The sequence below is a fragment of the Hemicordylus capensis genome, chromosome 5 (assembly GCF_027244095.1).
Source record: "Hemicordylus capensis ecotype Gifberg chromosome 5, rHemCap1.1.pri, whole genome shotgun sequence".
Lineage (NCBI taxonomy): Eukaryota > Metazoa > Chordata > Lepidosauria > Squamata > Cordylidae > Hemicordylus > Hemicordylus capensis.
In genome coordinates this window covers 85,258,247-85,285,789 of record NC_069661.1, presented here as the reverse complement: position 1 = coordinate 85,285,789, position 27,543 = coordinate 85,258,247, and the positions used below count along the sequence as shown (strand labels likewise).

The following is a 27,543-nucleotide window of genomic DNA, read 5'->3' as shown; positions in this document are numbered from 1 at the left end:
AAAGGCTTTTGTTTGCAGCATTTTAAATGGAAAAGACAAGACAAAATGAAGCAGATATTCAAAGAGCTACATCATGGTACTTTCCCAGACCTGCATACTTAAAATATATATTTGCAATCATATTATTAATAATCTGTATTTGAAATCATAGGTGCAAAATGGTTGTTTATCAGTAAGTTACCTTTATCCTTTAATGGCCATCTAAACTGGCAATTATTCTAATATGAAGGTCTTCTGAATTTGTCAGTTCATGACCTGGAAAGAGTCGGGGTGGGGGGGAGATAGAGAGATCCTGGGTAGTGACTGATCTCTACCGTAAAAGTCATTTAAATTCCCGTCTTCCTTCCATGCTGTAGCAAACAGGGTCAGTTTTGGCCGACAGCAAGTGCAAGACCTGGGCAAGTGGGACAACTGCATCATCACAGGGCCAGGAAATATAGTTCAGCACTTATTGCCTCAGAGCTTTAAAGCAACAGTGTTTTCTCTGTGTCAGGAGTTGACAATCACAGTTGTTGCCATCTATGAAAATTACCAATCAAATGCAAATCTCTAATGGCCTAAACAGGAATGCTAAGTACAAACACTCACACAAAATCTCGCTTTTTTCTGTAAGGTCCCTGAACTGAGAGGTTCAAACAAAATGTTCAAAATGTGCCCTGGATAGAAAAAAAAGTCCACAATATTTCACACTGGAGGCAAAAGTGTATTTCAAAGCCTTGCGGCCCTTTCAGATGAATTCCCTCTGGCACATTCCTCTGATACATTGAATCATACCCTTGGCAGTATTACTCTGGCATTATGACACCCTGGAGATTTCTTCATGCCAGAAAATACCCAACTCCTCTGCATTTAGAACTAAGGCTTTATAATTGTGCTTAGATCCTTTCAAGAGAAGCCAAGTGCTAAAAGTTTGTGGATGAAAGTTATAGTGGTGGTTTTTTTTAAAGGAACCATTACAGTTGCAAGATGTCCCACAGTTCAAGAAAATGTATTTTATTTCAGCGCACTGTATCAGTACTTCACAGTACATATACAATGGTGTCAGTGTCTACCTTTAACAATATGTATGTAGGAGTCGACACCGACTTGATGGCACAATCTTTTCTTTTCTCCCTATGTGGTGATTTAAGTAGGAATTGTAAATTAGAATTTACAGCCAGCAAAATTTCTTTGGTTCTACTTTAGAGACAACAGAATTTTATTGCCGGGGGGGGGGGGGAACGGACTCAATGAGTTGACATGAAATTCCTTATTTCGGAATATTACAAATCACATGTCACAAGCAACATGGCTGCTTATTGTTCTATTTTGGCTAGCTAATCCAAACGTTGGTTCAGACACTACTTGGGGTGGGGTGGGAGAACGCAGACTGGTAAGGGTCTCAGGCATGTACATAATTCTCTCCCAATCTCTCATTCTGAGGAGAATCTAACTACTAATCCAGGGGATAGTGAAGGGGGCTGCAAAAGCTAAAGGTTACCCTTAGCCTAACTAATGCCATTTTGCTTCTGTGAACTGCTGCTTGGAGCTGTGAGGGAATAAAGATAGAAAGATGAATTGGGAAAGGGGACTTTTGTGTGCTGCGGTTTCAGGGCTAAAACCACAAATAGAAGGGGATTTTTGTCACAAGAAGCATTTCAGTACTGAAACCACAAACAGGTGGTTGGCCAAACAGATGCTTGCTTGCAAAATGCTTGCCCAAGCTTTGAAACCGCAAGGAGGGGACAAGTTGGGGGACTTCCAAAAGGGGGTACCTCATGAAACGATAATGTCTGCTTGAAACAGTTGATAGCCTTGCTTTGCAAAAAGGGGAACTGGGTGGACTTACTGTTTGTCAAAAGGTATAAGAAGTGTTTGCAACTGCTTGTAAGGTGTGCCACTTCTGTCTTAGTATTGAGGTGCACACCCGGTAGCTTTTCTCAGCTGAATAAAAGATACTGACCAGAATCTCCTCCTTGTCTTTTATTAATTGGCATAATCAAATAGAGGGCAAGAGTCGGGCCTTACCCGGACTAGCTGGGAGGGCGCAAGCCTTCCCTGGCAAGCGGGACCCAACAATAGTGCATTTATTTTATTGTGGTGTTTCTCTGATGCTGCAAACAAAAGCTAAGCCATCATATTTTTTCATAAGCAGACTGGGGATTCAGGAAAGTATGATGTTCAAATAAAGGTGGCTCAGTCATGGTGCAAAATCTCAACACTTACTTGGTTGAGATTCTTAGTACAAAACATCTGAACAGGCTTCTAGTTTGTGTTCTTATTTTCACAGCTGCATCAATAGTGGGATGCATTCAGGAAGATGAAGCAACACATCTTTACTCAGACATGAGTAAATTCCCACAGAATTTACACTGAATTTCAATTCCCACTAAATTCAACAGGATGCTAAATAAGTGTGCACAAGATTGCACCATAAATTGAATGTGTAGCATCCATAGATGCAGGCTGTTCACGTGCATGTGCTTTGCAACAGATAGTTTTAACTTCAAAAAATACTGCTTTGGCATGCTAAACAGTTCTAGCTGAAGCAAGACACAGTTCCTAAATTAGATCTTAGCATTTGGGATAAGCGTTCCTTTGTCTCTGAAAACAATATTACAGACCTATTGTTATAGCTTATTCCTGTGTAGCACAATGGCCAAACCACCACAGATTTGGTGCTATCCACTGATGCTTCCAAAGAGGCTGTTTCACATATGACATGTTTTCTCTCACAAGAAGTTAAATGTGTGTTTGGGGAAAAAACTTGCACACCATCACTGGTGAAGTACAGCACAAGTGCTAATGTTACTGCATGTACACAGGTCAGAACAGGCAAAATCTGTGGCACACAGCAAGCCAAAGTTGTGCTGGGTGGCCTTTGCAGCAAAACGAAAAGCATTTTCTGGGTTCTCTTTTTCTCAGGCTCTTTCCAAGTTTTCAGTGTGTAATGCTGTAGAACAGAGCTGCTTGAACTAAATTGATTTATGTCTTTTGTTCAAGGGCAACTAACCATCCACCTAGGTGGAATGAAGGGAAACTGTCTGTGGTGAGCTGTGGCTGGAAGAAGATACCGGATCAGATCCAGGAATAAAAAGCTTAGAGAATGTTTGGGAACAGAAGGTAGGGAAGTAGTGCAGTGAATGATTGAAAGGCTAAGTCAGGAGATAGTAAAAAATGCCAGTGAGAATGGAAGCTGTGATTGCTCATACGCATCTGATGTTTGAAGAAGGGTGGCCACAATGAACTTTGGTACTGTTTTTTGTTTTTAAATAGTAGCTTGATAGTTTCTTAAAATGACTACTGCTTTTACAAGACTAAAGTTCTTTTTATAGCTGAAATATTTATTCACTAATGGAATTTTTTTTTGATGGCACAATTATTCTTTTGTTGTTGTCAGTCTCCTAAGAATCTTATGTTGGATAAAATATGCAAATTGAATGTTGATGTATAGTCAAATATTTAGCTCACATTTTATTTTTATTTTCAGCTGCAAATATTACCATTGCGACATAATCTTGACATCTATACGCAGCTGCTGGGAGGAATCATCTAACAATTGGAGTGCATTGGAGTATGCCAGTATTACTGAGCTCTACATTTCATTTTTATCTGGAACAGGTGCTTGTCTAGAAGTATTTTTCTGTGTCCTTACACCTCACCTCCTGAATAGACTGTTTTGAAGGAAGTACTATTGATTTATGTAGCGCGTACTTCCACGTTGAGGGTCTTGGGTTCACAGTCATAGGCAGGGGCGTAGCAAGGTTGGAGTGGGCCCAGAGACAAGATTTTAAAATGGGCCCCCACTCACTGCAGCTCAGCTCATGAAGTAAAGAAATCTTCAGTGAGGCTGAATAGTGCTAACAAAGAGCATAGTAAAAATCTGTCTGTCTCACCTATGTGCCACAATAGAACACCATCCTAAATTATTTTTTTAAAGGTTTTGTAAATTGTAGATGATGCAAGTCATCTAATGGTACTAGAGAAAGACATGCTGTTCTGGTAGGTCCAAGTCTTAACCCTCACATCAGTTTTGGAGGATAAATACAACTGAAGGAAGCCCGGGCGGGTGCATGGTTGGGGAAGTCAGTCATGTGACTTGCCTCTGGGGGGCCCCCCAAGGCAGTGGGCCCCCAGACAACTGTCTCCCCTTGCCCTATTATAGTTATGCCCCTGGATAGGGCTACTTCACACTACTGAATAGTAGATACATTTCTGTGTAACTTGTGTACTTGCAGGGTATTTAAAAAACAATTGAGAGCTGTATTTGTCTTTTTAGGACTGCATGTCCTCAATGTATACAAGATGCATGGAGCTATGATTGACCCTTGATCAATGACAGCTTGTAAAAACAGTGTACACACAGTAACAAAATACAAGAAATAAAAATAGGAGTATAGCTTCCACGTTACAGGAAATACTGTGTGTATATGATATGTAGACATATACCTTTTAATTCCTGTAATATAGAAGGTGGACCTTAGTGTGGTTTTACACAAATAGGAAGGAGCTTCATTGGGTTTCTCTGCATCTATTTAAAAACCTCAATTGAGCTTTTTTCTTGACAGAGTATATCACTAGCACAATGGAACTAATAAGGAACAGCTGTCCCATTCCCCCCCCCCTCTCTCACCCCCCCCCCTGTGCTGGAACTTTCCCCTTTGACTTTCTAAGTGTCCCCAACACCTGGAAAAAAACCTACAAAACCTTTGCTCTTGGAACCTCAGTTCTGTTGTTTCTGGAATCTTTGTCGTGGGAGATTGGTGGCACAAGCTATCTTTGTGCAGCACTATTCTTGAGTGAAGCAAACCTGCCCTCAGCTGCCTTGGACATTGTTGGAACTAAGAGCCTTTGGGTTCCTCTCTGTGTGGAGTCGCTACAGGCTAATCCTTTTACCTGACTGCCTGAGAGCCCCCTGGACTTCAGAGAGACATCCTTGTTCCTTGGAATGAAACCACTGAGGATGGACCATTCCATGTGAGAGCTTCCATGAGCTGACCCTTGAACTTGATTGGAAAACCCAATGCTTTTTTTTTTTTTTTTCTGCTTGCTGTGGGCATGTGGAATGTCATAATCTTGGAACTAACCCTAATGCAAGCAGGCATCCTGCTGTCTATCCTTGCCTACAGCTTTGGCAGAACCTCAACAACTAGTTAGGACTCTAACTTCCTAAGTGCAAGTCATCCTTTTTGGCTTTGCATACAAAACAGCAGATTGAGAATAGGCATTAAAGCTGCTCTTGATTCCTTCTTTATCTCCTGTCTCGCCCCCTCTTTCTGCTCCACATTCCAGTGCTTGCCAATCACCAGGCTATTAAAAGCTTTCACTCTCTCCCTTCGTCACTCCTTGGAAGCTGCCTTCATTCCCTGTGCAACTGTGATTGTAACAAAGTTGCCAACTACCACATTTTACATTGTGCCTCTGCTTTTTATTTTTAACACACAAGTAAATATTATCACTGTTTTTTCAAAAGCCTTATCTCAGAGTCTGTTGCTCCTCTGGGCTACCCTATCATTGTCTTGCCTCCGTCTGGATCCCCTCATACAGACTAGAGGTTCTGTATTCAACAAAGCCAAGCAATTCACGCTTGCAGATTTGGTTTTGAGCAAATTCAGAGTTAACTCAAAGGCAAAGGTGTTAGCAAGCATGGTGACATCATTCAGAAATGACGGAAGTGTACCCAAGTGCAAAAGCTTTCATAAGAAGCAGACATAAGATTATGGACATTTCTTTAAAAAACTGCACTGCAGCAGCAAGCTAGTCTTCATGCCATGTGCCAGCATGGCTTACAGCAACAACGATAAGGCATGTCCAAGGACTGGCTAGATAGCTGCTACTCAGCTATCAGCCCAAAGGGCTGGGATGGATTTGCTTGGCTATGACTTTTCTGGAATATCATACTGATTGGGTCTCTCATTAGGCAGCTGGATATTCCCCTCATACAGACTAGAGGTTCTGTATTCAACAAGCCAAGCAACTGAAATGGCTCTTCAACCAGAAAGTAATTATTCAGTTCATGAAGCACATTGCTGTAAATCCTCCCTAAGATGCAAAAGAGGCAGCCATATAAACCACTTGATACTGAATAAAATCTTTCTTTAAGGCCACGTAGAAGCCATTAAAGTTCATTCGGCAGCCCTCGGCTATTTCCCTAATGGGATTACAACAGCCATACAATAACTACAAGGAACGCGGGGAGACATGACTATTAGAAATAAAACACTGGGGCATCCACTATTCAAACTGAATGCCAGTGTGCTAAAGATGCCAGCTGTCCCCAACAGACAGATAGTCATTCTGGAAATGTATTTCCTGTCCTTTTCATCCCCAACCTGGTTCAACTCCCAAGCTGGAAGAAAGCATTATTGGGTCCATAAATACACTTAAGCATTATTTACGGAGAGGTGGTATAGAAAGAATACCAAATTTAAATAATTTAAGGAGACAAACTTCAGGCTCAGGAAAAATGATCCTTAATTTTGAGCCACATTTAACATTGTTGGATGTTCTAATGCTCCCATAAAATTTATACAGCATATACTGAAAACTAAATGTGCCCTCAGATTAGCTACATTTTATCAACTTGGCAAGCTCTGTCTTGGCATTGTTGAGATCAATGAAAGTTTGGCATTAAGGTCAGATTTAATGAACTTCAGATTCCACATTAATTCTTATGGGTATGCTTTGCTGTTGTCTAAAACACATAGTTAAAACTATGAAGTCTTATAAAGCTCCTGTAAACTGATAAAATCTTTCACAACTTTAATTTATGTCCAACAGCTATGTATTTATTCCCATTGGATAAGAATTCCCACTCGCTGTTAACTTGGGATTTTACTATGCTAGCGAAAGAAAGGACATCTATAACTCATGAAGAATAAGAAGTGCATTCACTGCCCCTGGCTGAATAATCTCTCATCATTATGTTTCTGTGTGCTTTTCGCAAGGCTTTAAAAAAGCTATGCAGTGATGCAGAGTGTTCAGTAGAATATTTCTGTTGTGCACTGATGCGTTAGGAGTATGCCTATCATCAGAATTCTCATACTTGTAAATGGTTATAAAAATACCTCTCCTATGCCAGCAGTGTGGTATAACCCGGTGCTATATTTGTTTGGGTTTGGTCATTTCAGTTCATCTTCACTCCATGTATTGACGGAAAATGGGGCCTGAAATATTCTATATCTACATATATTAGATATACTTCCAACTAAACAGCTCCTGCTGCTCTGATGGGCACATGTACCCTGCTAACTAGGCAAAGAGGCACCTTTTAAACAGTGGTAGCTCTCTCATATTTAGGAGGAGGAGAACTTCTGTTCCTATGCAGTCCAGCATAGCATCTCTCCAGGGGCTATTGCTGGTGTCTCCTTTACGTTTGTTTTAAAATTGTGGGCCCCTTTCACACAAGTAAACATTTTATCATTTTTTTCATTCCTTCTGTACGTAAACAACTCTGCAAACGATATGTTTAAAAAGGAATATAAAATCCTTAATAAAAATAATGGTAAGTTAAAAGCTTGGAGCAGGTCGTAGTGCTTGCAACTACTAGTGCTGACAAGGTGTTAGGCACTATTCAGAAACAGATATGGGCAAGTCTTGCTCCGTGGAGTTGGGAATCTAATGAATGGGATATGTTGGAAGTGGAATGGCAAGACAGGAGTGAGGATGATGTAGCTAAAGTAAGTGCAGGTGATGCTCTTGGGTGGCACTGAAAGGGTGAATCCACAAAAGACTTTAGAATATGTGAAATTTGAAGAAAGGTTTTAAAGAGGGGAGAAACTTGATTTGACAGGTAGAGAGGGAGAGGATGTCATAGGCATAGAGAAAGGAACAGCAGAAGAAACAAAAATGAGAGCAGGGAAATGGCTCTTGGAGTTCTTGGGCTTGGGCATCGTTCAAATTAGCTTAGGGCTGAAACTGGATAGCTTGGGCCAGTCACTGTCATCTTGAGCTCACAAAAGTGCTTCTGTTGGCTTTGTAATTGGGTAATTACACAATGCCTTAAGACGGATAAAATAATCTAGGTTTGTAACCTCTTCCGATGAAATACTATTACTATATTTAGAGAGGGTGCCATAATAATCACAAAATGCCATGAAATCACAAACAATTTGTCTCTATCTGTTTGGTGCTGAAGATTCAGCTAACAACTTTTTTTTTAAATTTGAAAGACCAAACACTGGAAATGAAGCATAAAATCATATTTCTTCAATGTCTTGGAATTTACTGTAATCTGATGAACAAAACAATAACTACGCCTAGCTTTATTACAGAAACTGACCAAAGCTGCTTTGCCTAATGCAAGACTTCTCTGCTTGTAACATTCTAATATTTATTTATGTAAAAAGCAGGACCAATGTAGATTAATATAAAAAGCATCCATCAAGATAACAAATTCAGAACAAAGTTTTGAGTTGGTACAGAAGCCAGCGTGGTGTAGTGGTTAGAGTGCTGGACTAGGACCGGGGAGACCCGAGTTCAAATCCCCATTCAACCATAAAGCTAGCTGGGTGACTCTGGGCCAGTCACTTCTCTCTCAGCCTAGCCTACTTCACAGGGTTGTTGTGAGGAGAAACTTAAGTATGTAGTATACTGCTCTGGGCTCCTTGGAGGAAGATATAAAATGTTAATAAATAATAATAATACTGTAATTTCTGTTGTCTTGTGCTCAGATATGCTGTCTTAATGATAATTTAATCAGATCCTTTAACATATTTCAAATAATCACAATAACTACAAGGTATACATACGTGAAAAACAACACATGACATTTTCGTAGTACTTACTCAAAAAAAGTGGTCCATCCAGTCTCATCACTTTTAGTTGCCAGGAGTCCACTGTTGCCATGATACGTAAATAAGACTAGTTCCTGCCCTTGGGCTGTCATGCTTTTCAAGCATCCATTGGTACCTATAGTTAACCAGATAACTTGATTGTCAGGAGATACCACTCTCACTGGCATTCGGTTGGGATCCCGCCTGATACGAAGAGTATTTCCATTGCTGTCTGTTACTGCAGTAACATCATTGTCATTACTGTAGCTAAAATTGTATAGATAGTCTCCTGTGACTAAACTCATGGTGTACTGGTGAGTGCCATTGACATCAAAGATATAGAGTTCCTGATCAGTTGGAGAGGCAACTTCATAGAAATTCATTGAGTTCAGCAGTGGTTTATTCTTTGACACAGCTCGTATACGAATGTTCCCAAGATCAGCAATGTACAATGTTCCATCGGGTGATACGGCTAAGGAAGATGGAGCATTAAGTTTGGCATCTTTAGCATAGCCATCACCATTTTGGTAGCAGTCACAGTTAACATCATTTTTGCAATCACATTCAGAAGGTATTCCAGCAACTAATGAGATCTCTCCATCAGTTGTAACTTGCCTTATTCTATTAATCTTTTTTTCATCAGTTTCTGTAATGTAAAGCACCCCATTGTAAGACACTGAAATAGCGGTGGCAGATTCTAAAGTAGTCTGTACTGCATGTTTCCCCACTGTGTATTCCACTCCAGGAACCTGGCAATGCATTGGCCTCCCAGCAGCAATACGGACCTGCCGGTTTTCAGTAATCTGAAGAACAATGTTGTTATCCAACACATATATGGAGTTATCCATTGGGTTGATAGCCAAATCTGTTGGCCACTCCAAGCGCACCTTGTCAAAGAAAAAACAACAACACATTTTATTATCCAGTTAGTTAATTTGGCTTTAGTAAAATTAATTCTCTGATTGAAATGAATAAAAGTCTTAGATATTAGTTTGGAACAGTTCTCAGTTCTTATGAAGCTATATAGAAGGATACATATATTTAAAATAAATGCAGCAATATAAATTATTGCACCTAAAGTGAAGGGAGAAACTAGCTTACTATAGGGAATGAAAAAAGGGTTTAAAACACTGGCCAACATCCAGACGAACAATCATGCATGGAATAAAGTTTAATGTGCATGCAATGGGAGAGGGCCATTTTTGGCCATTCCCTCTTCAGCCCTCTGTGTCCCCAAAATATTTTCCTGAGGTTCCCTCAATCCTCCCTTGTGAAAATCCACTAGCCACAAATGTATTATCATCATTTATGCTTCACTGAATGCAACAGGACTGGCTATGAGCCAGATAAAGTAGTTGTGACTAAGTCTAATTGGCGGAAATGAGAATTAATTCAGTTGTGATAATATGTTCCATTGGTACTTAGGTGGAACAGGACTCACATACAGTATTTAAATCTGGATAATATTTTACATTTAGAAATATCTGAAGTGAATATAAAATACTAGTATTTTTAAGCCCGTTATGATAACGGGCGCTAGCTTTCTATCCCGTCTTTTCTGTCTCTCTCTCTCTCTTTCTGTCTCTTCCCCCCCCCTTGTCCCCTCTCTCTTTTTGTTTTTTGTTTTGTTGTTGTCTCTGTTTTTGTTCTTCCTTATTTTGCTTTTACTTTTTTGGGGGGGGTGGAGGATGAATAACGGCCAAAATGGCCCATGAGAAGGTGGCCGCCCCCGCCTATCGCCCTCCCGCGCACCCAGCTGCCGGAGCCCACCTTACCCGCTCCAGCCCGAAGGAGAAGAGAGGAACTCGGAAACAGAGCTATTCTCTGTGTTAAGCTGCTGCCTATACTGTCGCAATGGACGCAATAGGCGTCCTTTGCGTCCATAGCGGCAGTTTGAGCAGTGACTTAGCACAGAGAGGAGCTCTGCTCGTGAGCTCCTCTCTTTTCCCTCGGGCTGGAGCGGGTAAGGTGGTCTTCAACAGCTGGGAGGGCGATAGGCGGGGGCGGCGACCTTCTCATGGGCCATTTTGGCCCTTAATCTTTTTTGGGGGGGAGCGGGGAAGGTGATTTTGGGCAGCTGGGAGGGCGGGTGAGCAGGCGGCGGCTGTGAGCGGGCGGGGGCCTCGTTGGCGGCTTCGCCGCCACCTCGCCCAGCTTCATTTTGGGCAGCTGGGAGGGCGGGTGAGCAGGCGGCGGCGACGGCTGTGAGCGGGCGGGGGCCTCGTTGGCGGCTTCGCCGCCACCTCGCCCAGCTTCCCTGTCCCCCGTCTCGGTCTTCCCCCGCCGCCATTGCCCTCGCCTTTTTCAGGGCGGCCGCTTCTGGTTGCCTCGGCCTCCTCTCGCCGTGCCGCAGCTCATGGCTGAGGCGGCGGCTCCGCCGCCGCCTCGGCCACTTTCCCCCGTCGCCACACACCGGCTAATGGCCGCCCGTGGCTGTGGGACACTGGTGTCTGAGGTCCTGTGTCCCTTGGGCTCTTCTGGGCCTGCGCTTCGCGCAGGCCCAGAACAGCCCAGGGAGGCAGGGACTCAGATCCCCAACGTTCCAAAGCCACGGCCACTCACTTAGCCTTTTATTATAAAGGATGACAGATCCATATAAATCCCGAGCCATTTTTGGAAGGGCATCTATAAACTGAACAAACAAGCAAATAAATACAGAATCCAGTCCTTTCTGTAAGAGAATCCACCTGAGGTGGGGGCCAGGAAGCTTCAGTACAAGAAAGGCCAAAAAACCTCTTCCCACCATTTGTCCTCTGCTCTGCCAGTAGCTCCAGCTCGCTTAGTGGGGAAAGGCTGGAGTCTGCCGTGTGAAGCAGCAGGACAGATCAGGAGCTGTTTCCCATCAGTGGACTGTCTGACAAGGAGGGAGGCTACAGCTTATTGCTTCAGAGCCAAGCTGCTGTCTTCTCTTGGAAAGTGATTTGTAGAAGCAGGAGGAAGAGGGGAGGCCATTTGGCTTTGAAGCAGCCATTCTCCTCATTTGCAGATAGGGAAAGCAGCAAATGTCGCAGAGAAAGTTAGTACCTCTGTAATGAGAAAAATGCTTTCTTGGGGTGGGGGAGAAAACTCAGATGTGGAATCCTAATGAGCAATGCTTTTGTGAAGTGTTGCAGACTGCACAAGCTGCTCCTAGGAAAATCAGCTCCAAAAACATCAAACAGACTGGAAATAAAATCTGCTTTAAAAATACCTGGCTAATATGCATGCTAGTATCACATGTTAGCGGTCGTGCTGAAGTCAGGTCATTTGAGCCAAGCAAAGTTGATATTATCCCATTTTGGTCCACTTTCCTGATCATAGTCCCATCAACAAAGTAGATTAATCCATTCTTGTCTACTGCCACTCCTTTAGTAAAAAGAAACAATAACTTAATTTTTTCTTCATAAGAGCTGTTTCCCTGCTCTATTTGTTCATTAATTTTTTTCTGGCTTTCTGCAAATACATATTGAACAGCTCTGATGACCTGAACAGAAACTACAGATTTTCAAGATTACATGCAACCTTATAAAGCATAACTAGCTAAAATTTAGCATACAAATTTATGTTACTTTACCAGATGTAGCTAGTACATCAAAACAGAATGTATAAAAGTAAAACATTATGCTTGCTGGGTGCAATCTGCCAAGCACCGTGCCTAAGCAATTCATTTCAACAGAACTTGCGGACTGCACCCTTTGTAATTTGCTTGATATAAAGTCCATGTGGCATGTGAAGAATATTTGCAATGCATGACAACGTCTGGCAAATGTTCAGTATAAAAAAGACTCAAGAACTTTACTTTTTTGCCATTTTAGTTTTGGACAGCTTTGCAAATCTCAAACTAAAATAAGCTTTTTGGAAGAGGACTGAGAAAAGAACTAGACAGCATTAAATGCAAGTGCGTGCTGACTGAAATGCACTTTTCTCTTCATAAATTGACAGTTTCCTCCACCTTTGGGGCTCATGAGAGTTGCTTCCACAGCCTTGCCACCATCACCACATCTTGCTTCGTCAAATGGAAGGCACTGCTCTCCGGTCCCTGCTACCACATCAGCATTTTTTGTCAGGTCCTTTGCCCCAGTGAGCGACTTTGGACGATAAATCCTTCGTGTGTTTGTGTCAGAGACATACAATTCTCCAGTGACTGGGTCAGTTGCAAGGTAATATCTGTGTGCTGGGTTACTGCTGCAAAAAGGAAGACAATGTGCTTCAGCATAAGATGTACTAGACAACATGCACAAACCACCTTTAACACTGCATATGATGAACTGTAAATTGGGGGTGGGGGTGGGGATAGGAAAAAAAGCAAACAACCCCTTGTTATTCAGACAGGGTGAAGACAAAGAGACAGGCATTTTTAGCATTGAAGAAGTGGTTTGAACACACATTGTCTGCCCTGGAAAGACAGGACTGAAATGCTCTGAGTGTGTATTCAAAGCACTTACCCCACACTTTAGAATGTCTACTATCACCCTTAATTTTGAGATATTTGGAGGTATTACCTTCATAACAGCTTTGAATTTGATAACCGAATAGATCACATTTTTAAAATGGCTCTTTTGTCAGTATCTCTTTATTACAATTAATACAGGCCACTTGAGTTCATGATTAATAATATTCATAAATTGAACAGAAGGCAGTCTTCATGTTAGTAGACATAATTTGACATATTAGAGGACACATTTTAAAAGAGAATCAGTTTCTCTTACTTCTTTTATCACAAACTTTCACATAAAATATGCTGGCACATCCTTTTAGAAAACAAAGCCATTTTTCAAAGAACATATAGCATGCAGCAGCTCCGCAAGCCTCCTACAATTAAAGCCTTTCTCTCTTGCAGAATAAGTGGCTCTAGAAAATACATTAGTTGTTCAAAGATTTCATGACCCAGAAATTTAACTAGTTGAATCGACAACACTTGGTCTGAGTTATGGGGTTTAGGACTAAAAGAAACACAGCTGATAATGTGAGATGGCTGCTAATGCACAGCGTCCGAGTGCCAGGACAATGAGTTACATTTCTAAAGTCTTTGAAAATGTATCTATCAAACCTGGTGATATCTGAAGATCTGTTCACAAAATGTAGTGCCTTCTATTTCATAAATATAACACAATGCTAATGTAACACACTGTATGGACTTCAGGTTACAAAAGACAACAGAAGCCAAAACAGGGGTGTAGCTAGGGGAGAGGGGGCCCGTGTTCATCCCTCTCTCTGGCGGCCCCCCAGAGTGAGGGAAACAATGAAGAAAATAGGGAGGGAGGGCCCTCAGGAGCTGGGGGCCCGTGTTCTTTGAACCCTTTTGCTCAATTATAGCTACGCCCCTGAGCCAACATAAATGTTGTGAATATATTACTTTTTCTAGCTGGGACAGTTTTTGAGATTGTTTATCTTGCAAATATACAATGCAGAACCACTAGCTTGCTTCTAGCTGAACTCATTTTTACTGTGGTTTGGAGAGGCAGCTAGTTATATGTGGTTTCCAATATGACCCCGGCCATATTCCCAAATACACCACACCCTTAGTAAGCACCTTAGACAATTTCTACCAAGCAAGTTGAGACACAGGCAATCAGAGGCGTAACTAGGGAAAACGGCGCCCGGGGCAAGCATTGAAATGGCGCCCCCCCGCGCCCACAACATGCTACATTATACTTAGGTTTTTCCTCACAAGCGCCCGCCACCGCCGCCAAGCCAGGCCACTGACTGGCCGCCAGGCGCCAGCAAAGCAATGGGGGGGCGCGGGCGGTGCGGAAAGGACCACTCGTGGGGGATGGGGCGCCAACGCGCTCCCTTGACTGCTGCAGCGCTGCTGCACTGAGCAGGAAACATTTGTATTAACAAAAAATTAAAAAATAATTTTTTGTCATGGCGGCGCCCCCCATGTGACCAAAAAAGATGGTGCCCAGGGCACGTGCCCCCCCTGCCCCTACCCTCTTTGACCCACCATGAACAGCAACAGACAGTTTGGCAAGGTTTTCACTTAAATAACAGCTACTGATTCCTATGTGAGAGCCAAGATGAGGCAAATGAATCAGTTGAGATGAATAAGGGAATAACTTTGCCACAGCCAATGTTGCTGTTATACTGTGGGGTATACAGCCATTTACCTATCTCTTGGCTTGAGCCAGTGGGTGCAGGTTGCATTGCCTGCTCGCTCCTCAGCCCTTGCTCAATTCAAAATAAATAAATTTCTATATTTATTTCATTGAATTATTTATTTATTTATTTTATTTTTTACATTTTATATCCCGCTCTTCCTCCAAGGAGCCCAGAGCGGTGTACTACACACTTAAGTTTCTCCTCACAACAACCCTGTGAAGTAGGTTAGGCTGAGAGAGAAGTGACTGGCCCAGAGTCACCCAGCAACTATTTGGGTGAATGGGGATTTTGAACTTGGGTCTCCCCGGTCCTAGTTTGGCACTCTAACTATTCCACCATGCTGGCTCTTTTATTATCTCCCACCTTCCCAAGAAATAAGTGCTCAAGGCAGTTTACTCAAATTGGCCAACATCCTGCTTAAACAGTGCAGAGGTGCAAAGTGTCATTTAGTAACCCAGAGTCTCGCTGCCTATGCGGGGGCCAATTTTGGTCGATCCTCTCTCTTTTTTCCAGGACCTGTGCCCTGAAACCTGTATGTAGGTCCCTGGATGTTGAGGAGCCCTGTTCTAGGGGGATCAGCAAAAATGGTCACCCCCACCATGTGCATGCAGAGTAACTCTGGATTACTAAACGCTTTAGAGTCATTTTGCACACGGAACCCCTGCACCGTCAGTGAGTGTGTCAGCCATTAAAAACAACAATCCATTTACAGTAACAGCAGATCAATAAAATAACAAAGGGTGATCAAACAAAAGCCAAATCCACCAGCCAGGAGAGTAGAAAAAACCAAATCCACAATTGCAAAGATAAATATACATGTGTGCATGCACACAAAGAAGAGCACCCAAAGCAAGCTTGTCAATGTCCAAATACACAAGTAAATGCTTGTCTAAACAAAATGAAGGGGAAAAGAAAACGGAGGGAGCAAGACACAATTCCTTGTCCCCACCAGCCTAACTTCAGCTAGTGGTGATGTTGAGGGCTGACTTTCAACAGATCACATTGAGGAGCTGAGCTGCTTTGTGTGAAACCCTGACCCAGAATTTGGCTATCGGGGATTAATATTAGTAATTATGAGTAAATAATTCCAACAGTGGGACCCTTAAAAGTGCCACCTCAGCTGATTATAGAAGATGAGTTTGACTACATGGGTGCGTGTGGTCCTTTAGATATCCTCACCCCAAGCCATTTATAAATATTCATTGCATTTGCATTTATGACTTTTAAGATAATAACCAATGCTTCAAATTGTACCTGAAAATGAATCAACAGCCAGTGAAGTTGTTGAAAAACTGGACCCACACGCTACACAAAGCTGGCTCCAGTTAACATCCTTGCAGCAGCATATTGCACAAGTTTAAGTTTCTAAATACTTTTGCAATTATTCTGGAGTACTTTTGGAAATAAATCTATAAATGACTCTAGTCATCACTGATTCAACTCCAGGCTGCAGATTAGTTGCCAGCCAGGAGACAGAGCCATATAATGAGAAAAATCAATTATTTAATCCAGTGCAAGCACACTGAGTTTCTTCATGCACAGGTTACTCCATTTATTTCAGTGGAATAGGCAGATTCACACAGGCATATCACCCAAAGTGCTACGGCTGACATGATATGGAACAGAGATGGTTAGACTTGTGGCACTGCTGCAGCAGAGCTACCACTGTACAGAACTAGTGGTAGCACCACCAGCATTGCCACAATTTTGTGGCAGTTTTGTCTCATTTGTGGAAATGGGAAGAAATACGGTGATGCTAGTAGTGCTACTGCCGGTTCTCTACAGCTGTGCCATTACTTCCGGGTCTAGAGAAATCTCTGTAGGACTTGTATCTCATGACAGCCACTTAAAAATATGCAAAAAAGTAATCCATGTTATATTGCTAATTATGCCATCCAAGTTTCAGAACAACTGGCGGACCAGATTGAGAACTGCTCATTTATCTTAAAAAAGTTTTTCAACCCTGAATTTAAAATTAAGACGGTAGTGGTAATAAATAAGAAGGGTAATACATGCAACTATATGAACATGTGATTTTAATCTCTTTGTTCATTAGCTGTTCATCCTTTGTTGACACTGAGGTCTTTTTCAGAAGATATCTATTTATGATTCATTATCTGAAAAGCACCAGGTGCATGGCTAGTGTTTTAATCATCATATTTATTTTACCAAAACAAAAAACAACCCCATATATCTAACCCTGCTTTGAATTATCTTTGGGGCATTTATAGTTTGGTTGTAGAACGATAAATTAGGTACTCAATCAAACCACAGAACGCAGATATTTTGAGAAATTAGTTTTTTCCACCAACATGCTGCCCAAATCAGATAACTTGAAAGAGGAAAACATGACACATAAGAATCTAAACGTTGTTCTTTGCATTCTGAAAGACAGGAGTTTAAATAATGGCATAGATCATAGGTAGAGCTACAATAGATCTTGTTGGATTTTATGGGTGGATAAATCAGACCTAGTTTTTCACTGAGATGGCAAACCTCTATTTGGGCTGTACCACTTCAGAATGCAGATGGGGGTTCACATGACTGAAATGCTTGCCTTACAAAAACATTCCTCGCTCACAGAAAATTAGGTGTCAGGGAAAGGCTAGGCTGGAACCATTCTCCGTGCCATGCTACGTTTCTATGTGGACATAGTGGCGGTTTATCCAACCATGTGAGCTCCATCCACAACCTAAAGTGGTAAGATCTATATATATTTAAAAAAATTGGAACTGAATGGAATATAAAATATCTTCAGGTAAGAATGCAAGTTATCATACAGAGCCACATGAAGGGATAGAAGGCTCCATGTTAAAAGGAACTGTACATTCATTAGTCAGAGAGGAAGGAAAACCTGAATGACTATTTCTCTGAGCCAAATTGTATCTGGTTATAGAAGAGTAGGAGATTGTGATGAAAGGACCAGCTGGCAAATTCAAGAGACAAAGAAGGCCTAGGTGGGCAAGAGGTATCAGAAGCACAGAAAGGAAGTATATGGCAGAGGGTTTTAATGAGTTTCTCCAAAAAAAATGGGGGGGGAGGACAAGGGAGATGTAGAAAGAGTGCAGTCATGTGAGCAGGCTGCCACTGACAGGGTGGGTGGAGAAAGGGGATGTAATGAAGGAAAAGATATATCAAGGAAAAGGGAAAAAAACAAAACATTTTAATCCTTCTTCAAAGCTATAGGAAAAAATAATCTCCAACTTTTCTATTTTCCCTTATTTTAGTTAGTGGCCAGGTCCTTAGGAGGCTCTGTTTATAGACAATCAGTTGAAAGGGGCACCTCATGATCAGAGTTCCTCTTTATACCAAACAAATCCCCTTCCTTTGACGTACACTGTGAAGGCAGTTCTAGTGATCCACAAATATCATTTCAGTCACAAAATGGGTTACTATTATGTATTGCCTATGTAATTTGGAATGCAAAGGCCTTTTCTATATGAAATGTGCTATGCTATGCAGATTATACTATGATATTACTATAAAATTATACATTTTACCAAACATTATCAGTGACACTCCTTCACATCTGATTTGTATTAAAAGGATTTGGAATTAGCATGTTTCTGTGTGTTCACTGTCCAACAGCTAAGGAGTATTTTTGTTGACAGGTCTCTAAATGCTGCTTTGAAAAGTGCTGCTATAATAAGCAATCTTCCTATGATTTTACCTAGACTTTCTCGTTACCATTATTAAATCCACAAAAATGTCTGTGCAGTTCTAATGGAGGCATGCTGACAATTGCAACATTTCTTATTCCTGCATTTAGAGAAACCTTCCTCACAAGTTGGTTTTGAAAATGACACTAGCTGTGCTACTGCCTGCCCCATGCAAGACAGATGAATCTCTTAAGATTAATCATTAGCATGCTCTCTGAGAAGCCACATCACGGAAAATAACCTCCATTCATGAGACTTCAAAGGCTTGACACAATCTCTGAGCTCTGGAGATCACCAATAATAATCTTGGCTGGCTGTACAACGGCTGTTTTTGACTAATGTGAGACATTCCCTGCTTTGTACTGAAACAAAATCTTTACCTTAATGTAGACATTACAGGGTATACTTGGTGTAGTAAAAATCCTTCACAGACAGAAAATTTTTTTCCATCTCTGCTATTGCAGTTGCCTCTGCAGCTCTTTACATATCTTTGCACCCCTCAGGGGAATCTCTGGAGAAGTACACAAAATCTCAGAGAAGCTGAGCTCAACAGGAATACACTATTGCCCTCCTCCCTCCTCCAGAAATGTCCTTGTGTAGCAGAACTATACTAGTCTATCTAGAAAATGTACTTCATACAACAATTAATATTCAGCTATCTTTGGCTGCAGATTTCCCACCAAACATTTCAGAATTGCCCCAATGAAGAAAACTGGATTCCTCCAGAAGAGCAATTTGATGACTGTAACCTATGCTTCAGCTGCACACCAACGTTTTGTATTTCCACCACAAATGGAAAGCCATATTTGATAATATAGCAGAGTACTGTAAAGTACTGTTAAATCATGGAAAAGATGTGTTACTTAATTCCTCTATATGATTCGCAAAACATAACTGAAAAGTGATACAGTAACCACAGAATTCATGGACATATAGTAAATTTTGCACAAGGTACAGCAGTTTAAAAAATTGTTTTTAAAACATTCTTTATAAAGACTCTTAGAACATCACAAAGCACCAATGGGTTGAGGGCACTGAAATTAAAAAGAAAGCATAACAATGAGCCATCAGGAGCATATAAATGAGAACAGCTGACAGCAGCTGACTGCTATGATTATAATTTGAAATAAGTGTGAATATTATATTTAGTCACAGGGAAAATATTACTTGCTGACACTACACGAAGCAGCATATGTGAAACATTAATTCTTAAATACAGAAACCTTCCACAATTAAGGAAGAAAACCCACATGAAGCAGTTTAACCAGAAGCTGAGTGAATAGAAAACAGGCATAAGGGGGGGGAGTGAAATGTGGGTCTCTAGGGACTTGTGTAATGAAAAGGGGGGGGGGCGGGAAACACTGATGATAAAGATGAAGTGAGCACACATGAAAATGGGCAGTGCTTCTGAATGTCACCCTGCGTCGTGCATGACACATTTGGCAGCTGTTCCACACAGCAATGATGTAATGCCTGTGTCTAGGAAGAATTCTACACTGTTGGTTTGTTTTTCACCCTTACTAGTCAACAGCAACCACTGTGGCTGCAAAATGAAAAGCTGTCATAGCTCCTTCCAGAGACAGGGGAAGAGCGGGGAGGTCACTGGGTTGAATCCCTGACTATAAGGGATTCACAGTAGGCTGCCACCATCCACTTTTTATTTTAATGTGGGACAAACCACTCTCTACATCTAAGATTCCCGGGGGGGGGGGGGGAGTGGCAAAACTCTCCCTAGAAGGGGCTGAATATTCCTAGGCTTTCAGAGGCATGTGACTAAGGCAGACCCAACATGAAGAGTAGCACACTTCACCAACAAGGGTTTATTATGACATTAAAAAGAAAAAGGTATGCAAGAACAACTGGCTCTTCATAAAGCAGATTGTAAAAGAGAGAGTTTTCCTTAACCAGGCAACTCAGATTCAAGCAACACAATAAAGGAAAATAACTTCCCTCATGCATCTAACTAAACTGGTCTCTCTCTTATTACTCACAGGCAGGGGCCTTCCTACTGTCTCCAGCTTCCAGGTTGTGGCCTTCCCATTTCCCCAGCAGCTTCTCAGCCAGCTGCTTCCTCACAGGCACTTTTGGGACAGAACAAAGAGACAGAACAAAACTTTCTCTTCTTCTGCTGATGGCTGTGAGTGTAGTTCCTGCTTAGTCCTCTGGACTAGTCCTTCTGTTTTGATTTCCCCAGGCTTTCCCTCTTATTAGGAAAAGACCCACGCTCCTAGCAGTTGCTGTAAGTGAGGCTTAGTCCTCCCTCAAATCCTTTCTATCACTATCCTTGTTTTCTCCACCATTGATTTGCCTAACCAGAAGGAAGGACCCAACTGAGTGAGAGTCATTTATAGGTTGTTGTCCTGTGCTGGTATGAGACACTGGCATACTCCCCACATGTAGATACATTACTCGATTTATTTATCTTTGTTTGCAATACATTTGATGGCTGGCAGCTGAATGTGTGAATGGACTCCATTGAAACACACTGCATTTCAGGTGATTTGAGGCAATGCAGAAGTTCTGTCTAGTGGCAGGGGACCGGCAATGACACTAAAATGGGGAGGAGGGCAGTGAATGAGAATGGCAGGGATAAGGACATCACTGGAAACAAAATAGGGGCAATGCCTTAAAAGCAGCATTGGGAGGGGGAATTATACTGAATATTAAAATTTTTGCAAACTTACACCTAGTATGATTTAAGGCAAAAACAGTCATCTGGAGTTTTGATTTTTATAGAGTACTTCCTCCTTGTGATAATAAAATATTTTAGAGTACCTCAATGCATTGAATTTATTTATTTATTCTTTTAAAAGGAAATAACACTTTGAAAAGAAAAGTAAGAACATGCTTAAAATGCTTACCTATGTCTAAAATCTTTATTTCTTGTTGGGAAGGCAAGGAAAGGAAGAGTAAGAAGAACAGTATTAGAGAAAAAAATTAGAGGAAGTGTTAAAAGAGGAACAGTAAATAGGTCATGATGCTGGTAAGGTGCTTGTGATGCTATTCAGTCATTCTGATAAAATGAATGGCTGAGATATTTCTGAAAGCTATCTGCATGAATGCATTAGAAATCTCCAATTTTTAAACCTCATCTTTAAATATTATTTTAAAAGCACTTATATTTCATTACACTGCTCAGATGTTTAAGAAAACATACAGTATATTTCTATAAAACTATTGAGTCAAAATATTATCCCGAAACCAAGTGGTTTAAGAGTAAAACCTTACCGAAGCTCAAGAACACTTGTTACATTTCCAGATGGGAATATCCGTCGAACATAGTTGAAATCTCCTACATACAGGCTTCCGTCAATACCACATGCTAAGGCAACTGGAGCCAAAAGCTTATTGCCATCTGCTTGACCGTTGCAACTTGGACAAGAAATACTACGTCGTCTGCCATTGCCCATTATACTACTGACAACTGGAGGCTGCTGAGAGATGAACTGATTTTCCCCATTACCTTTGTAGAGAATTCCTGAAGAAAACACAAATATAATTTCCCACATTACTGGAATGCTCTTGCAAAGACAAAGCTGAATAGAAAAATGCATGCACTATATAAATTTAACATTCTACAAAGTGGTAATTTTAAAAATTTATTTTTATATTCTCTAAACCAACTTTAGTCTTGGAACGTCAAGGCAGTTTACAATGAGGCTGTTCTCAGGCGCAGCCTAACCTGGGCTAGGGATGCCCAGCCTGGGTTGGCTGTGTGTAAGAACTGCCGGTATCTCGTGGATCCTGGCAGTGCCTTGGAGGCAAACCTGCCAAAGAAGCCCACCAGTAAGCTGAGGTTCATGTCCCGCCCATGCCTGTAACCACATCTGACTGCTTATAACTGGTGCTGAGACACTGAGGGGCTCCTGGGGCTCCTCTGTGCTGCCAGAACCAGCAGGGGAATGTCTGGGTGCATGATCTGGGTGCGCCCAGAGGCAGCAACAGGGTAGTCTGCAGGGAAGATAAGCTCCTGCAGCCTTCCCCACTGCCCACTCTCAAGCCTTCGCATGGGACTGTGAGAAAGGGCTCAATCTCTATAAAACATTTCCAATAAAAACAGCAGTACAAAGAACAAGAGAGTAAGAAACTGCACAAGTGCTGTTCACACCATTTCACAAGTGCTGAATTCCACAGAAATCCAATTTGTATATACTCAAGTGACTACAGCTCTATTATTTATTCCTCTGAGGAATAGATTGTCAGTATAATGGGTGGCAGCTGTCAGTGAGGGGAGGGCTTAGAAGTCCCGCTAGCAAGGCAGAAGGTCCATGCATGGTCTTTTCAAGCCTAACCTAGGAGTTTAACTTGTGAAAGGAGAGCAAAATATAACTTTTCCTCAACCATTCACATTTACAATCAGACATGAATATAAAGAAAGGGTTTTTAATAAACATCTTTTAAATAACTACTTTCTATGAATGCTTAGCAAGTGCTGAACACATTTAAAATGTGTGGATAAATTTGACAAGATAAGAAGTTGACAGAATATGACTTCGGACTCTTTAGCAGCAGAAACAATGGGCCCAGTCAAAAAAGGGGCAATGCAGGGGCATAGCTATAACTGAACAGATGGGATCAAAGAACCTGGGTCCTCCAGCTCCTCCTTGCCTCATTTTTTTCATTATCTCCCTCACTCGAAGGGGCCGCAGGGCATAGGGGCAAACATGGGCTTCGTCTTCACTAGCTACACCTCTGGGGCAATGCATGTGCAGATGTGGGCTTTGTCTATGTTTCTCGAGGCTGAAAAGTCTAGCCAGGGCTATGCTTGTGAAGTCTCAGTCCAAATGCCTTCAAAAGCGCCCATCTTTTGCTAGGGACTGGAACGCAACCCTACACTTCCCACTGTCTCTCTTCAAACTGTTAGCAAATAATAGGCCAAATGACTGGAACTTGGAATGTGTAGGCTGGTCTCCGAAATTGGACTTTTCGGTCCTGAGAAACATATGAGCAGCAACTGTTTGCATGCAAATATGCTCTTGCTGGATTCAAATAACTATTGGATACATTTATACTTTCTTCTTGTGTTGCTAGAATAAATTGCAAACATACGTGTTGTTAAATATCACAAAACCACAATCTGATTCAACGCCAATAAATTATTATTGCAAAGAAGTTTTCCGACAGTCTCAATTTCATATTGCAAAAGGGTCTTTCTTGAATGTACAATAATAATTTACCTTTGGCAGCAGAGCCTGGCTCTATAATGTATCTGCAGTTCTGGACTCATATGTCAAACATAACAAAAATGTTTTGGCAGGCCACCCGCCCTTTAAACCTAATTCTGCTTTAAGGCATCAACAATCATTGGGAAAAGACAAAGTACTTTACCAGCATCATTTTTATAGTCTCCACAGGAAATGTGGGGAAGCAATATATGTGCCTAATGTTAGGCTTTCACAGCTAGACTATATTCTGTTAGACATGACCACTATCCTCATTATTATCCAGATCAATGACTCAATCAAGGTCTGCTGTGAGAACTGTCAGCTATTATTGTTACACTCATTCCACAATAAATCTCAATGTGGTATAATCCATGCAAACCACACGTCACTTTGTACTATATAGCAAGACTTGTTTTATTGACCAAGAATACAACATTTCAAAGACAGTGTTGGTGCTAATGATTATACTTCCCCCTGAAATAACTGCTAAAACTATCAGTCTGGCAAAAATTCATTTAAGGAGTTTAAAAAGAGCTTTCTCCAGCCCAAGACTACTTTTAAGTTAAACCTCAACAGGATAAATATTTCCTGTAAGCATACCATGTTCTTAGGCCTGAGGCAATTACTTTTCTAACGTCATGCAATGTGAGAGAGGTAACTAGCAGAAAAAAATCTACATTATGAAATGTGGGAAAATGTAAATGGCTGATGAAAACGTAAAAGAGAAGCCACGTAAATAAGGCTGCATCATAACAGCACAGAGAATACATTTCTCCATGAAGAGTTGGAGTGAGAATGCACTAATGGAATCTGAAATCCCCCTCCTATGATTACATCATTTCTGACAATCAGGAAACCATAATTTTGCCGAAATAGCTGAGTTCTATAATTTTCATCAGAGGTATCATACAAGTCAGCACTCTGTACTATGGCACCTGATTTATTCTGTCATTACTTTGAAAAATTGCCCCTTCACATCTCTCTTCTATTACTACAGAGGGGAAAGATGAACATTAGAATATTTATTGCCGTGATTCAGGGTGTCCGTATAAACACCTGTCACTGTCTTTGCTCCGTTGTGAATAAATTTCTCTAGCTCATCCACTCTGTCATTACAACTAGCCACTTCATTTATTCAATTAGACAGGCATCACTTTAAAAAGTCATTACTTGTCAAACTGTCTCCTGAACATAAATTTAAACACATAGCTGCTGACTCACTTTATGAGTAGAAACAACCCAATAATAAAAAGCAAGATGAACCCCATACCTACATACCATAAAGCTTTATCTTTATATGTTTTGTTACATAAATGCCAAATCCTATGACCAGCTGAAGTGGTAATTATCAGTGGTACTGCTTTCCATGTGTTCACCCTTGCCTCCCATTGACATGCCATTCACTTCATGACAAATCTCCATTTATGGTCACATAATAGCTGGAATTATACTCCAAGAAACATGATTGTGTCAATCAGCCCTAGCTAATATTAAGCTGGTCTTTTCCCAGCAATCCCTTGCTTTATCTAGTAAGGGGTCATTTCTCCATCAATTAAGGAAGACAAGATCACATAAGTATAGCAACTAATATGGGTTTGTTTTTGATCACAATACAAAGTGCTGGTGCTTAACTTTAAAGCCCTATACGGCTTGGTATCCAGAGATATCACCTGCTTTCACATGTGCACTGGGGTAAAAACCAGAGGATTTTCTCTGGGTGTCTTTTAAAATTTGGCAAGTGGTGATCAGTTAGAGGCACTTCTTGGCAGTAGCACCCCAGTTTTTGAACACTCCCCAAGAAGGCTTACCTGGCACCCACCCTTCTGTATTTATGGCACTAGGAAAAGACTTTTTAATTTTTCCATTAAAAAAACCCAACACATTCAGGCTGTTCCCATGCCTGGGTTAGGCTGCGTGTGAAAAAGACAGGTTGCTTACCTGTAACTATTGATCTGGTAGTGATCCATTGTAATCTATAAGAATGGGTACTATGCCTGCGCAGGGACCTCACGGCCGAGTGCTCTAGCTTCTCTCAGCGTCCAGACTCCGCTCCCACATGTTCCGCATATAAAAGTATAAAAGGTGGGCTGGAGCTGCTGGACGCACTTTGTCAGTTCCTGGACAACCACTGTGAGACGATCAACCTCATCATGATGAGCAGAAGAAAACAGTTGAGTTCCCAAAATAAAAAAGGTTTGGTGGCTACTGCAGCAGGGATGGTCGTGAAGATCTTAGGGATTACAATGGATCACTACCAGATCAATAGTTACACGTCAACAACCTGTTTATTTAGATTGTGATCTGTTGCAACCCATAAGAATGGGTGCTGAGCCAGCTGCTTGAGATGGCGGGTGTAGTAGTTATTGCAACACCCTTTTCAGTGCACCTCTCAAAGTTAGCCTCTACTGCAGAGCAAACGTCAATAGTGTAATGCTTCACCAAAGGCAGCTCTGTAGACCAGGTGGCTGCCTTGCAAATGTCACTTAAGGAAATTCCAGACAGGTGGGCCCCTGAAGCCACATAGGCCCCAGTGGAATGAGCCTGGATGTATTTTGGGGGCTCAACCTTCTGCAGTTTATAGGCTAACAATATCCGTTCTACTAGCCAATGAAAGAAGCATTCCCTAGAAACAGAGTGTCCCTTCAATTTCCCTTTGTAGGAAACAAACAAGCGTTTTAAAAGCCTGAATGGTTTAGTACTGTCCAAATAATATAAAAGAGCAGTGGCGTATCGGGGGGAAATGGCGCCCAGGGCAAGCGCCCTGAAATGGCGCCCCCCACCGCCCCCCACATACCTGGGCCGGCGGCGGCGGCGCCCCCCAGGCAGCAGATCGCCGGCGGTGGCGGCAATTAGGTGGAGGCCGGCGGCGATGTGGTGGGCCGCGGCGGGTCGCCTGCCGAGTGGCGGCGGCAGGGGGTCCGGGTCGCCCGCCGTGCCAAGTGCGGCGGTGGCTGGTGTGGTGGCTGGCCTGGCGGTGATGGGATGGCCTCAGTGTAGCTGTAGCGGCCGAGCGGCAGCACGGAGTGCAGGCAGCGACGCCGAGCCTGCCTTCTGGACCGGCGTCGCTTCTACGCAAAGTGACACCGGTCCAGAAGGCAGGCTCGGCGTCGCTGCCTGCACTCCGCGCCGCCGCTACAGCTACACTGAGGCCATCCCATCGCCGCCAGGCCAGCCACCACACCAGCCACCGCCGCACTTGGCGCGGCGGGCGACCCGCCGCCGCCACTCAGTGGGCGACCTGCCACCGCCACTGGGTGGGCGACCCGCCGCCGAATTGCCGCCCACATGCCCGCCGCCACACTCTGCGGGCGATCCAGGGGGGGTGGCGGGGGGGAGCCACTTTTTGGCGCCCCCCACGTGACCCGCCGGGGTGGCGCCCAGGGCACGTGCCCCCCCTGCCCCCCTATAGTTACGCCCCTGTAAAAGAGACCTTCTAACATCTAATGTGTGCATAGCCTTTTCTAGAGGCATAGAAGGAGCCTGGAAAAGGTGGATAGAACAATGTCCTGGTTTAAATAAAAGTTTGAGATAACTTTTGGGAGAAACCCATGGTCCATCCAGGAACATCTATCCTGAGTGCAGTTAGTTCATTCACTCTGCATGCTGTGGTGATGGCCACTAGAAAGGCAGTCTTTAGAGTCACCATTTTTAGTGACGCTGAGCCCAAAGGTTCAAATGGCTCTAGAGTCAAGGCTGAAAGGACAAGAGGTATGCTCCATTGGGAGATAGGCCATCTAACAGGGGGATATATGTTATTCAGGCCTTTTAAGAAGTTCTTGCAGCTTGGGTGTGTGAAGAGACTCCTCCCATCCCAGCCTGGGTGCCTTGAGGATAAGGCGGACAGGTGTACCTTGACAGAGACATTTGCCAGGTTGGAAGACTTCA

The 27,543-nt window shown here is 42.4% G+C and overlaps 1 protein-coding gene and 1 long non-coding RNA gene across 33 annotated transcripts in view; one reads left to right on the top strand and one right to left on the bottom strand.

The window, feature by feature from the left end:
• Positions 1 to 3,600, top strand: part of LOC128326206 (uncharacterized) — a 67,089-nt gene extending 63,489 nt beyond the window's left edge. Inside the window, exons 2-3 of the long non-coding RNA XR_008307889.1 lie at positions 2,983 to 3,102; positions 3,470 to 3,600. This is a non-coding gene — a long non-coding RNA (uncharacterized LOC128326206). The remainder of the gene's footprint in view (positions 1 to 2,982; positions 3,103 to 3,469) is intronic.
• Positions 1 to 27,543, bottom strand: part of TENM3 (teneurin transmembrane protein 3) — a 2,371,016-nt gene that overhangs the window by 41,202 nt on the left and 2,302,271 nt on the right. For 28 of the 32 annotated variants that reach the window (XM_053252610.1, XM_053252608.1, XM_053252605.1 and 25 more), the window contains 5 exons: positions 21,722 to 21,971; positions 21,355 to 21,375; positions 12,685 to 12,917; positions 11,944 to 12,098; positions 8,766 to 9,640 (listed from right to left, as the gene is read on the bottom strand). In XM_053252610.1, coding sequence (XP_053108585.1) covers positions 8,766 to 9,640; positions 11,944 to 12,098; positions 12,685 to 12,917; positions 21,355 to 21,375; positions 21,722 to 21,971 — 1,534 coding nt within the window. The remainder of the gene's footprint in view (positions 1 to 8,765; positions 9,641 to 11,943; positions 12,099 to 12,684; positions 12,918 to 21,354; positions 21,376 to 21,721; positions 21,972 to 27,543) is intronic. The other 4 variants (XM_053252624.1, XM_053252627.1, XM_053252631.1 and 1 more) reach the window with 1 other exon arrangement.